A 14314-nucleotide genomic window follows, 5' to 3' on the forward strand; every position below is an offset into this window, starting at 1 on the left:
TGCATTCAGTCTTTATAAACAGATGGTTTTGCTGCCCGTCACATGTAGTGGTACACATATATAACATTGTGCAGTGGAGTATCATTTCCTGTCATGACGCTTTCATCATTACAAATGCAGTTTTCTAGTGAATGGAGTCGAGCGAAGCAGTGCTGTGAGAGCTTTTGCAACTTTCACCATTTATTCCCCAATATCACTGTCTGGATCTGTCCGTCACTTTGCCTACGGCTTGTAATGAACAAAGTGACTCACTAAAACACGTTCAACTTTTTTCCGGTACGTAAATATGACAAAAAAATGCTAGCAAAGTTCATCACGTTAATAATTGTGCTTGCATTCGCATTACTTGCTCGAGTCAGATTAATAAATTGAAAATTGGCTATGACAACACTTCAATTTTCAGTGCAGACTGCTAACGGAGCCATAAAGCGTGCTCAGACTAATTTCACTATGGGGCGCGTCAAACTCGACGGTTGCTGCCTGAATGAGCAGTTTGGGCCTCACTAAGCTAATGATGTTTTATATTTGTTCTCTTAAGCGCATTACTTGTATGAGCCAGATAACAAAATAAACAATGCAACCACATGAATGTGCTTTGGCATTCAAGCTGCTGACAGTGGCAGTTTGGTGTTGTCTGCTGCTATTTCACCACCACTTGCTATGACATGACTGTGATTTACAGTGCAGACTGCTAACATAACCATAAAGCGTGCTCTGACTCCTGCTATTTCACTATGGGGCACGTCAAACTCGACGGTTGCTGCCTGAATGAGCAGTTTGGGCCTCACTAAGCTAATGATGTTTTATATTTGTTCTCTTAAGCGCATTACTTGTGTGAGCCAGATAACAAAATAAACAATGCAACCACATGAATGTGCTTTGGCATTCAAGCTGCTGACAGTGGCTGTCAGTTTGGTGTTGTCTGCTGCTATTTCACCACCACTCGCTATGACATGACTGCGATTTCCAGTGCAGACTGCTAACGTAACCATCAAGCGTGCTCTGACTTATGCTATTTCACTATGCGGCACATCACACTCGACGGTGGCTGCCTGAATGAGCATTTTGGGCCTCTCTAAGCTAATGATGTTTTATATTTGTTCTCTTAATCGCATTACTTGTGTGAGCCAGATAACAAAATAAACAATGCAACCACATGAATGTGCTTTGGCATTCAAGCTGCTGACAGTGGCAGTTTGGTGTTGTCTGCTGCTATTTCACCACCACTCGCTATGACATGACTGCGATTTCCAGTGCAGACTGCTAACGTAACCATCAAGCGTGCTCTGACTTATGCTATTTCACTATGCGGCGCATCAAACTCGACGGTGGCTGCCTGAATGAGCATTTTGGGCCTCTCTAAGCTAATGATGTTTTATATTTGTTCTCTTAATCGCATTACTTGTGTGAGCCAGATAACAAAATAAACAATGCAACCACATGAATGTGCTTTGGCATTCAAGCTGCTGACAGTGGCAGTTTGGTGTTGTCTGCTGCTATTTCACCACCACTTGCTATGACATGACTGTGCTTTACAGTGCAGACTGCTAACATAACCATAAAGCGTGCTCTGACTACTGCTATTTCACTATGGGGCACGTCAAACTCGACGGTGGCTGCCTGAATGAGCATTTTGGGCCTCTCTAAGCTAAAGATGTTTTATATTTGTTCTCTTAATCGCATTACTTGTGTGAGCCAGATAACAAAATAAACAATGCAACCACATGAATGTGCTTTGGCATTCAAGCTGCTGACAGTGGCAGTTTGGTGTTGTCTGCTGCGATTTCACCACCACTTGCTATGACATGACTGTGATTTACAGTGCAGCCTGCTAACAGAACCATCAAGCGTGCTCTGACTACTGCTATTTCACTATGGGGCACGTCAAACTCGACGGTGGCTGCCTGAATGAGCATTTTGGGCCTGTCTAAGCTAATGATGTTTTATATTTGTTCTCTTAATTGCATTACTTGTGTGAGCCAGATAACAAAATAAAGAATGCAAACACATGAATGTGCTTTGGCATTCAAGCTGCTGACAGTGGCAGTTTGATGTTGTCTGCTGCTATTTCATCACCACTTGCTATGACATGACTGTGATTTACAGTGCAGACTGCTAACAGAACCATCAAGCGTGCTCTGACTACTGCTATTTCACTATGGGGCACGTCAAACTCGACGGTGGCTGCCTGAATGAGCATTTTGGGCCTCTCTAAGCTAATGATGTTTTATATTTGTTCTCTTAACCGCATTACTTGTGTGAGCCAGATAACAAAATAAACAATGCAACCACATGAATGGCTGCCCGAATGAGCATTTTGAGCCCGCCAACGATAATCAGGGTTAACAATAGTGTTTCATTCAGATATGCCAGCATTTAAATGTGTTTCTATGCCACTTCTTAAATCGAGCACAATGTGTGCAGGACGTTGCTTATCAGAATTGAGCTTCTATTATAAGGAATATGCCATAAATGGAACTGCTTATTTATTTGAGAGGTCACGGAATGGATGGTTGGCTGTTGCGAACCCACCGGCAAAATTTTGGTAGCCCTAATAAGGGCTGTTCTTTTGTTAATAAGAAGCGTTTATGCTTCGTCGAGTGGCTCAATGCCAGACAGCTCGCAGTCGGAGTCGCTTTCTTCAGTGTCATCTTCACCCAGCTGGATGATGATGGGTTGAATGTGCTCACTCCCAGACGTGTCAAGTCTGAACTTTGCCTCCAAGTCCATCACATGCTGAATGCTCTTTCTCCAGTCTTCCGCCGTTACCTGCTTGATTTTCGCCCTCAAGATGACGTCGACCGTGGACAGCTTGAAGTCTCTGTTGTCCGCAGCGATGCCATTTTTGACCTTGGCCCACACAAGCTCAATGGGATTAAATTCGCAGTGGTACGGCGGGAGCCCGAGTACAATGCAACCGGCCTTTACAGCTGTGTTGTCTACGATGTAGCTCAGAAAGCGTGACTTTACAGATGCCACCAGCTCAAGCAGCTGCTTCTTTATCATCCTTTCACCGTAGTTGATGTTCTTGCTTGTGAGCCACTCCTGTATCTTTTCCTTCTTCCAGGCTGTCGTCGGCAATTTCTCTTCTCGCCGGCTATGGTAAGGTGCGCTGTCTAAAACAATGACGCTACCGGCTGGCAACTGCTGCAGAACGTCATTGAACCAGCCCTCAAAGCGATTGCCGTCCATTTCTTCGTGGTAGTCGCCTGTCTTTTGGCCTCGGAATATATCCAAGCAGCCGTCGACGAAACCATCCTCGCTGCCGATGTGCGTCACGATCAGGCGCTGACCTTTCCCAGAAGGTTGTTTTAGACCCGTCGTCAGGCCATTTGCTTGAGCGAACAGGCGTCCGCGCTTCTGCACCACGGTGTCTGTCCACACGATCGACCGTGTGTGTCCTGCCGTCACCCATGTCTCGTCCAGGTAGAAGATCTTTCGGCCTTCCGCCCGGTAGCGCTCCACGTCACGGAGGTAGCGATTCCGCCAATCGGTGATGTCATCCCTGTCGATAAGCAGCGAGTTGCGGCTTCTCTTTTCGTGCTTGAAGCCGATCTCGGCAAGCAGGCGACGCACAGTACACCGCCTTAGTGATGGTAGTTCCATACGCTCCGAGAACTCGGTAGTTACCTTCTCGACCGTCGGTATCTCGTTGCGGCGAAAGAAATCGTGCACACATGATCTCAGCGCGCACAATGTGAAGCTGTCAAACTTCGCGCTGCGTCTCCTCTTCTCCGCATTGCGTGGGCGCTTTCGCGAGGGCGTCGTCAGTTTGCCACCCGAAAAATGTGAAGCTTTAACTTCCTGCCTCACCCTGAACACAGTCCTTTCGCTTACACCAAGCATGTCGGTGACAAAGTTGCTCGTGTCCTCCACGCTGCGTTCAGGCTGCCTGTTACGCCAAAACGTGTAGCAGTGGAAGATCATGTTGCGTGAATCGCTGTTCAGGATGTGGCCGCTCTTGTTCTTGCCGAGGCTCCTTGGTGGTGTGGTCATCGAGGCGACACAAGGCTCGTTCGGCAACAAAGGATCGCGTTCCGATGTCACCTCGCTGGGCTCCATGGCGGAAAACTGGCACGGAATGCCGCGCGCGATCGTTCGCGAACTCACGAGATCGCAGGTTCGCAACCGCGAAAGAATATATATTAATTAAAAATAAGCCCAACACATTAAAAAATAAGGTTGTGCAAACACACAAAAAGTATATATGAATCTTATGCTATTAAGCCAGCGACTGCTACGCGCGGTGCCGTCGATCTTGCTCTGTAGCAGACGACGCACAGCGTTGTAGAAGGCACGGAGTTATTTTTCTCTCGCGATCCGGCATGTGCGGTAGCATTTCCATCATGAGAGTTTTAGCAAACCACTCGTCAAGATACACAAATCTTATTTATACCGACAAATACGTGTTTTAGAAGCAGTCACAATTTTTTGAGTGGGACTATTTCTTTAGTCGCGGAGGAATTGGCTGCTGCGCTTCGGTCAACTGGGCGGGGCCTCCTCCTGTCTTCTAAAGTTGTACCCGACTATAGTAGTATCGTAGTTCGTATGATGGATACATGTTCTGTAGGGCTATGTTGTGACCTACGGGCTAGAAGGCCCGTAAGCCACATAACAGCGCGAGCACAGGTTTGCTTTATTAACAATTTACCCTCAGCAAAGTGCGCCTCACTAATAGTCTACGTATACGGATCGGAGGACAACACTATCGTACATAGAAGCATCTTAGTCGAAGCTGGCGTGGAGGCTGGTAATGTTGTCAAACTTCTTCCTACCGCACACGAGATACGGCAACTGAAAATAAGAATGCGTGTGTTTACGAGCACAACACACAGTGTTGACAATGATCGTCCACTGTTCTCAATTTGTTTACAGTGTGTTTTCTCAAAGCGCAGTTTTACTTTCTACGGGGGTAATTAATTGCTGGTGCGTATCGCAAACGAACCCGGAAGTAAGCTTAAAATTTTTTTTGTTTATATAACGTAACGCTTCGATGTTTGTTTTTATTCGCAGCGGCCGGTTAAACCGGGAATGACATTTAATAATTATTTGCCCTGTGGAAATGGCAATAATGCTTTGTTTTATAATAAGAAAAATCACCAGTTTAGGCCTGGTTGGAGCTAGTTTGCCTCACTGAATGTGTCACACACTGGCTGCTTCGACGAGTGATAGAATAAACACAAGATTAAACGAAATTATGGGGTTTCACGTCCCAAAGCAACTATAAGCAGCTATGAGAAATGCTGTAGTGGAGTGCTTCGGATTAATTACAACCACCTGTACCGTTTTACCGTGCACCCAAAGTACCGGCGCACGAGCGTCTTTACGTTCCGCCTCCATCGGAACGCGACCGCCGTATTTGGGAATCGAATCCGCGACCTCATTCGCAACTGCAGAATACTACAGCCACTGAGCCACGGCAGCAGGCCGATGTCATTGTTTTTCCTTAACTACTATGCGTATGATCCCAGCTATATATATATATATATATATATATATATATATATATATATATATATATATAAAAAGAAAACGAAAAAAAACGAATGTTTCATGTTGATAGTATTGACCCTTTTCGCGGCGATCCCGTGGGCGCTGCCATGTTTGATCACGTGGTGACGCGTCCATTGCTTGCTTCAACTGCCTCCGTTGCCTCCTTGTTTACAATGGAAGTGTATGACGCCGGCGCAGCTTAGAAAACCTCTGTTTTCGGAGATATCGTAGACGGTGGCTAGGTGGACGACACGAAGCTTTGATCACAGCTTCAGAGAACATGCAAATGCGCTTTCGGAGCTGATTAAGCTATGTCCAAACGGCGCAAGCAGCGTATATGGTGCTTGTTCTAAAAGCGGTGCTAAATATGTATTCCAAGCTTTCCGATTATGAATTCAGTCAGGATTAGTGTGTTTTGCTCTTTGTTCTTTATTCGGCGAATATTTTGAAGCAGTGGCTTGTCAGTTTCTGACTCAGTGAAGTTCCTCGGTGCGGCCACTATCTGATTATTTTCTGCCTAATCGCTCGCGGGTGTGCTCAGTTCCGATAGATTTGTTCTTGCTGCGCACAAGGCTTGAAACGTAGCTGTTTTGTACATTGTAATGTCTTGTAGCAAATATATATTACAGCTAGTAACTCGCTTACTCTTGTGGACCGTCACGAAACATTCAGCTTCGATCATTTGTGCGCCATAGCTAGGTGTAGTCCGTCATTTATTCTGCGTATACAGTGCGCATACATTTAAGTGTGCGCCCATTCACTTATTCTTGATACGTCGGCGATATAGTGGGCGTAAGCTTTCCTGCCATTTGGGACAGATGTGTATAGATAACGTGCGCGAAACTTACTATTACAGGAAGCGGCGTTACTCCTTTTGTCATTGTTTAACGAGTGGTACTCACTCTTTCCGACATTCTGGGGGTGAAGCCCTTTCTTTGAAGGTTAGCGATACAAGGCTGGCGGATGAGCAAATTTCTGTATCCTCGAGGAAAGCCGCACATCACAAAGTGCCGGTAACACGTTCCGACAGTTGCAGCAGCGGTCCACGAACTTGGCCACACAGATTCATTATATTCCTTAACATGCCAGTCACTATTTTTGCATCCAACTACTGCACACGTCTTCAATCCACATGATTCAATCTAGCATGATTGGAGCACAGTGTGTTAGCGAAAACTCAGTTGCATTTCCGACAGGCTGCTGATCGCACAGAAGCAAGGCAGAAGCGGTAATGGTTTCGTATTTGTGCGCGGTCGCTGAGGAGAGGTATGGCGCGCCGCCGTGAGCGCCATCTCGTTTCTCTAAAACAAACTGCTTCGCGAAAAGGGTCAATACGCGGTGACTTCACCGTGAGTTCCTTTCTGTTTTTAAAGGTTGCCTGTGGCAGATAGCACAATTCTAGTTGATGAGCTGGCCTACTCGAAGAGGTGGACATTACTTGCACAAAATTGAAATGCATAATCGAGTAATTAACAAAAATGCACTAATTAAGTTTTTACCTAATTTTACCGTTCCCGTTACTTTTGTGCTTCAATGCATAAAACGACGTTTTGTTAAGAAAGTAACTAGAACTCCAATGCATTTCTCCGTAGAGTTCGGTAATTAATATCTCGAAACTGGTGTCATCCTGAGAATTCGTTCCAAGTGGATCCGCCTTGCGAACTCTACGGCTAGAATTTGGAAATGTGAATATGGGCCATAAGACGTAAATGTTGAAAACTTAATTAGCAAAATGTTTGTTAATTAGTCGATTATGCATTTTAATATTTGTGCAAGTAATGTCCGCATCTTCGAGTAGAACAGCTCATGAACTAAAATTGTGCTATCTGCCACAGGCAACCTTTAAAAATTTTTAAAAGTGTTCGCTGAAACACCCTATATATCGCGAAATCAAAACACGTATACAGCTGCGCTCAAATTTCGCATTAAGGAGTATCGTAATCGTCGTACATGTTTTCTTTGTGCTCATTATAAAAAAGGTGCAGCTTAATATAAATTAGCTTTAGCATGTCTTTAAAATATTGATGACAGCCAGCCACACGCATGAATAACGTATGCCATACTATCTCCGACTCAGCCTCTACTGAAAGAAAACACGACGCGATGATTGCACTTCGTGCCGAGGCATGCTGGCATAGCAGGCAATGAATTTCTGGACTAGCTGGCAAAATAATGATGCGGCAATTCATGTGATCGTCAATGGATACGCGACGCCTACTAAATGTACTAAAGAAGGAAATGTGTATGGCCACCAGGTTTAATGAAAATAAAAAGGAATGGATCCCTTGCGAAGCGGACCACTGTCTCAAATACCAGCTGGACCTTTCAAAAAGTACCGAGACACTAATTCATCGACTGCGCCTTGGAGCACAAAACATTTCCTATATTGCATAAAACAGGCTTCATCCTCGGTTTGTTCCTGTGGCAACGATGATGAGGATGTTCGCCATCTACTCCTCGAATGTCCCATACATGTTACGCTTAGACGGCAACTAGAACCAGAGCTACATTCAATTGATCCTCACCGACCGTTCTAACTTGCAAAATTGCTAGGCCCAGAACTCGCTTCCATTATTTGTATTTATGTGCGCTTGTATATTATGTGCGTCAGACTCTTTTTTTCTTTCTTTTTTTTGTATTCTGCGGTGGAGGTCGCTTTTGACTGTCGTATCTCTGTGTGCATTATTTCATATGTGAATCTTCCTCATATGTTCACCTGCTCATTTCAGACTGCGTCGCGGCCTCCTGTATGTGCTTGGAACTCTGTATACACGTATATGTAGGGACTCAGTGTGGAGCTACTTGTCCTGACCTTTTATCTCTGTATGTTCATGTTTGTATAGCAGTATGCTCTATATTTTTCCACCCTAAGACGTTAATTCTTATCTTACGAATTTTTTATTATTGCTATTTCTACTACGCGAAAAGAAGTATCCGTCACCATCATACGGTGACTACATCTCTTTCTTTTATTTTCATTTCAATTAAAAAAGTATAAAAATGCTGCCCGTTGCCCAAACAACTGATGGCGTGAGCTGCACTGTAACACGTTTACGTAAGTGCTCTGGTTGAGCCATGCGCGTTGCCACTGGAGCGAGTGAGAATAATTGGATGTTTCCGGACTCGGCTTGGCTTCGACTGAGAGGACTCGTGTGACGGCGCCACCTACATCTGGCTTAGAGATACGCTTGTGAAAAAGTTGAAATCACTTCAACGAAAAAACAAGGAAAATCCGCAACCGCACAGAATTTGCGATTCAGTCGGTTCGCTCAGCCATTATCGTACTTAGTACGAAAAGCTATTTTTACTCGTGGTACATGCTCCAGATCAGTTTCGAATTTATAGGTATGCAGGCAGAAATACTTCCTTCCAGCTGTTCAGCGGAATTTAAGAATTAGTGCCTCTCCAAACGCTTTTTCTATAGTTTCATTTTCCCCTGCACTGATCTGTATGCTATACCTTGCTGAATTATCCTTGTGTCGACATCTCACTTGCGCCCAATGTGTCTTGTTGTGGGTGGTGTTAAACAAGGAGAAGTCAAGAAGCAGAAATAAGCTTCTTTTTTTTTACCAGGATGTGTGTACGTGCGTGTATATGTGCATTGAAGATGCATATACGACACGTCCAGAAAAAAAGAACTAACACACTATAATCGTCGTTAAAACCAGAGATAATTTTTACGTCGGAGAAAACTACAATCGTGCGATTTTGGTTCATATTTGTTAAAGTGCACTGCAGAAAAATCTGAGGACACCTAAGCACTTATGAGTTGTGAATGCGAAAGCATTATTGTTCAATTGAACGCCGCTGAGCGGTCCTTCGAGTTATGAACTCTTTGCGGGCAAGCGAGCGCGTTTTGATTTGGCCTTGCCGAGGTGCAGTTAGAACGCAGGCGAGAGCTTGCGCGGACACGGAACGCGCGGATAACACAGGCTTCCGAGAACGAGGGCGAGGGTGACGTGGCGTCGCGGTGATGCCCTCTCCTCTCACGCAATGCCTGTGAGTGAAAAAAACAACAACATTTATTGTGCCTATGTACAAAGAGAGAGTTTGGGACGAGCCAGAAGGGCCCGCCCCGTACAAAGTCTAGGAGGGGTTCCTATTCCGGGACCCCTGTGGCTTTTGCGGCAGCCCGGGCTCCTGCAGCGCGCTGTCGCTGCAGCAGGTGTCCCCCTTTCGCCCGCTCTGCTTCGTCGACGCGCGCTCGTGACATGGCGTCGCAGCCAATGGGAATTTACCTTCCGTTTCGCTTCCTACAGAGGACAGACGCCGGCTTTTTCGCTCGATGGGCCATTTGACATTTTCGCATCAAAAGAACAGCATATTTCTAATGCGCTCTTGCTTAATTAAAACGATTCAGAGCACTAGCACAAGAAAAAGAAACACAGTCTGCAGTTAAAAAAAAAAACCGACAGGCTTTGAGAGTTTGCCTCAGTTTGCGTAGTAGGACAGGTTTAGGGGGCAAGTATTTTCTTCACAGCTATATTACACCCATCTAAATGAGACGGCAGCGAAGGAACCGTCGTAGCGGTTTATATTGTGGGCGCTCGATGAGGCATTGCTCTACAGAAGCACCCGCGGTACCGCAGTGAGTGCGCTTACAAAACGCCATTTCCTTCATGGAATGCAAGATCCAACTATCATAGGCGCATAGGCTATCATGAGGCGTATATGGTGTGGCAATGCATCGAACGTACGGTCTATCTAGAGGCTTACTGAGAAGCGAATTAGAGGAATCATACCATTGAAGAGACACAACTTAGCTTGCTCATCAATATGGAGGTTTATTGAGAACCAAATTAAAGAAACAGTACTATGCAGTAAACACGACTTAGCCTGCTCATCAAGCCACGTCGAGAGCGAGAACGCAACAAGTGTCATTCAGCAGCAAGGTTGTCCACTATCTGATCACCTGTCACAATTCCCAGTATGGTTGGGAAATCATTTTAAACGATTCTGATGACCGGAAAATGCTGCTAAAGTCAATATTTTAGCAATTTAGTGAGAGAGCGATGAAATGTCGCAGTGAAAATATCCTAAACTTTTATTATTGTGTCCATGGCTACGTTGTCATCAGTCAAGATGACCCAGTTGCCGGTGTATGCACTTCGGCAAAAAGAGCTCACATCTCTCAGAATACAACGTTCTGCCGCTGTTCACAATGTTTCGTGCGAGAAACGGTAGCGTTTTCTTGTGTCCTGCATATGTGTTTTTACACTCGTCGAATTGACATGCATCGTAGCCCCTTCAACGAAAGTGCAGCCCTGGTGCGTTGATGACTCTTTCTCAAGACCCGGAACTATATATCATCACAGAAGGTGCCATCTACCAAGAGGAAGTCTTTACGCAAGGCGTGGTACTGACGAGAAATTAAAATGTGGAGCGGTTGCACCACAACGCGGACTCTGCTAGTTTGAAGAAGAAGCTTTCCCCGCAGAGTATTTGTTGGTGGCTAGTGTCCTATATACCGGGTGTTCAAAATTAAGCTTTACTAGATTTTTAAATATCGCCTGTGGCAGGTAGCATAATTCTTATCCTTGAGCTGGGTTATTCGAAGAGGCGTACATTAGTATCATGAGAAATCGAAACACATATTCAAATAATTAATAAAAATTGACTAATGAACTTCTTAGTTAATTACTTTACGACACATATTGCAATTTGCTAATTGTAGCCGGTGACTTTGCAAGACGCATCCACTTGAAATGAATTTCCAGGATGACACCAGTTTCGAGATATTATTTCCCAAAGTGTGGGACGAAATACATGGGCGTTCCAGTTACTTTTGTGCTTCATATAAAACAGCATTTTGGTAAAAAAGTAAGTGGAACAACAGTTCATTTTTACGGCGAGTTTGATGGCGCATATCTCCAAACTGGGGTCATTCTGGAAATTCATTCCAAGTGAATACGCCTGACAAGCTCACCGGCTACAATACGTAAATTGCAATATGTGTCGTAAGTGATTAACTAAGAACTTAATTAGTGATTGTTTGTTAATTAGTTGAATAAGTGTTTCGATTTCTCGTGCTACTAATGTCCGCCTCTTCGAATAATCCAGCTCAACGATAAGAATTATACTACCTGCCCCAGGCGATTTTTAAAAAATTTCGTAAAGCTTAATTTTGAACACCCGGTAGAATTCGCCCTACCTTTTCACCTTTCACTGATAGAACTCTAGTACGTGAACTCCGTGCTCGAACATTCATGCCGTAATGAATCCTGAAGACTTTTCTACTGTCCTGCACGAAAGACTAAACCGCAGCCTTCCGCAGTTGAGGCAGGCAATGCGATAGGCATCGGTGCCAGAATCAGTGCTGTTTGATAAACGTGCTATCGTTATATGGTTTTGTAGTTGCTCTCAAGCGAGCTTTGCGTATCTATCCGTATGTCTAACTTTTTTTCTTGTGATACGTCCACGTACCAAGTGGAAAATAGGGTTGTCCCTGTTGTGGTTTTACTGCCGAAAATATTAATTGACCGTTCTTTGCTTTCTTTATCTTACTACACATGAACGATGATTATTAAAATGTGTATTACATTCAGCGACGGATGTTCTTAAACAGTGTGAGATTGCGGCTGTTGCTACTTTGCGGTAGCATAGCCGAAACGCATCTCTGCCCCGTGTGACTCGACCGCAGAAGGATCAGCGCTTACCTCGACGGAAGCCTCCTTGGAGCGCCGCAGCTTGTACTCGCGCTCCCGGCGCCGGCGCTCCTGGATCTTGTTGTGGCAGGTTATGCCGATGGAGGCGCACATTCCAACTACCAAGGCCGAGAACACCACCAGGATCACCACCATATGCTTCATCGAGAGAACCACGCCGACATTTGAGCCTGCGTTGAATACGTCACACGAGGGTTAAGCTAGGTTCACAATAAGGTCGTAAGTTTGAAGTTTGAAGTTTATTTCACCACAGTGTTTGAATGTTTACATTTTTTATATTCATACATGAAGCAAAGATACAATGTGTGGTGTGGAATGCGGGAAAAAAAGCTGCGATATAAACGCAGCTTGACGGGCCCCACATCCCAGCAATACAAGGCAGAAAAGTGACAGCATTCGTAAAGTCATGTAAACAAGTAAATAGGTACGTAAATACATAGTGAAATTGGCACAATAAGGAATGTAATTATAAAAAAAAGAAAATGCAGAAAGCTTGCACTCCTCGAATTTTTTTTAAATTGAAAAAAAATGCTGCATTTTATGCCGCATATTTTGCAACAAGAAAACACAACAAGTAATACATCATGTCAGTAAAAAAAGATTGGACATATCCTGTCGCGAAAGAAGGCGCAGTCGCTCTAATGAAAAATTGAATTTGTTAACTATGTGTGGGAGTGAATGTTTCAGCATTTGGAGACCACAGTTAGTTCGGCATCGAGGAACCTTCCAATAATCGCTCTGTCTCGTAGGTCGAGACGAGGTGCTGCGCTCTAAGCATGCTATGGAGGTAAGATTATTAATTCCTTTGTTAAATTCAGTTTTCAAAGACACTAATAAACAATATTCATACATGTTATCAAATCTTAACACTTTAAATTTATTAATAAAGACGATGTATGTGCGTTATATTCGGCATCTGCAATACGACGTAAAGCTTTTTTTTGAAGCGTGAGTAATTTTTGCTTAGATTGCACGGTGCCAGTGCCCCACACCAAAAGACCACCGCGTAGATGTGAAGAAAAAAGTGTGTTGTAGATAATTAACATCTGAGTAGTCGGTAGAAATCACTGACATCTCCTAAGCATGCCTAGTGCCTTAGTTAGCTTTTTGATTGCCATTTCACTATGGTAATCCCATAACATATGCTCGTGAAAAACTATTCCCAATGCTTTAGCTGTCGAAGAAAAATCAATTGCAGAATCATTCAGGTATAGTTTTGAAGTAGCTGTGTACGTTGTTCCCTTCGATCGAAACAGAACGGCTTTGGTTTTTAAGCAGTTGATTTGAAAGGAGTTTACGGTCTACCATGCATAAAAGTCACCTAGTGTCGCGTTTGCTGCAGAAATAAGGTCATTTACGTCCACACTTGTGAAAAACAAGGAAGTGTCATCCGCATATATGACATATTGGATAGTATGGTTCATGTTAATAATCTCGTTGACATAAGTAATAAATAGTAGCGGCCCCAATATACTGCCTTGAGGTACACCTTGAGTAACTTTTTGCAAAGATGATTGTTCTGTCTTTATGCTTACACACTGTAGCCTATTACTCAAATAACTGGTAATTAAATTCAGTGCAGTGCCTCGTATGCCGTAATAGGTTAACTTTTGTAAAAATGTATTGTGATTTATCCGGTCAAACGCTTTAGAAAAGTCAACAAATATACCTAGTGTAATTTTCCTGTCCTCTATATTGCCTAATATAATTTCCTTTTGCCGTAGCAATGCTACCTCTGTCGACAGCCCTGACCTAAAACCGTACTGAGCCGGCGAAATTAAGGAGTGTTTTGTAAAGAAGTTTGATAATCTTATAAATATTAGTTTTTCTATGGGCTTTGAAAAGAATGGTAGTACGGATATGGGCCTATAGTTTTTCAAATCATTTTTGTTTCCTCCCTTAAACAGTACTGTAACTTTTGCATGCTTCATACATTGTGGGAAAATACCTGTGCCTAAAATGAGGTTATAAAGGTATGTTAAAGGGACGACTAATATATCTAGAACAAAACAGATTGGAGCCATCTTTAAACCGTTAATATCTTCCGATTTACTTTTCTTTAGCTTTTTGAAAACACACATAACCTCATATTCATTTGTTGGGGAAAGATAAACCGACGAAGCTACTTGTGCGGACATGTAATGTAGTGCAGTGGT

The 14314-nt window shown here is 43.8% G+C and overlaps 1 protein-coding gene across 1 annotated transcript in view; it reads right to left on the reverse strand.

The window, feature by feature from the left end:
• Positions 1-14314, reverse strand: part of LOC119436074 (neuropilin and tolloid-like protein 2) — a 396223-nt gene that overhangs the window by 13324 nt on the left and 368585 nt on the right. Inside the window, exon 8 of the mRNA XM_037702821.2 lies at positions 12150-12328. Within this exon, the coding sequence (XP_037558749.1) occupies positions 12150-12328 (179 nt within the window). The remainder of the gene's footprint in view (positions 1-12149; positions 12329-14314) is intronic.

Source organism: Dermacentor silvarum, chromosome 1 (genome assembly GCF_013339745.2).
Source record: "Dermacentor silvarum isolate Dsil-2018 chromosome 1, BIME_Dsil_1.4, whole genome shotgun sequence".
Taxonomy (NCBI): domain Eukaryota; kingdom Metazoa; phylum Arthropoda; class Arachnida; order Ixodida; family Ixodidae; genus Dermacentor; species Dermacentor silvarum.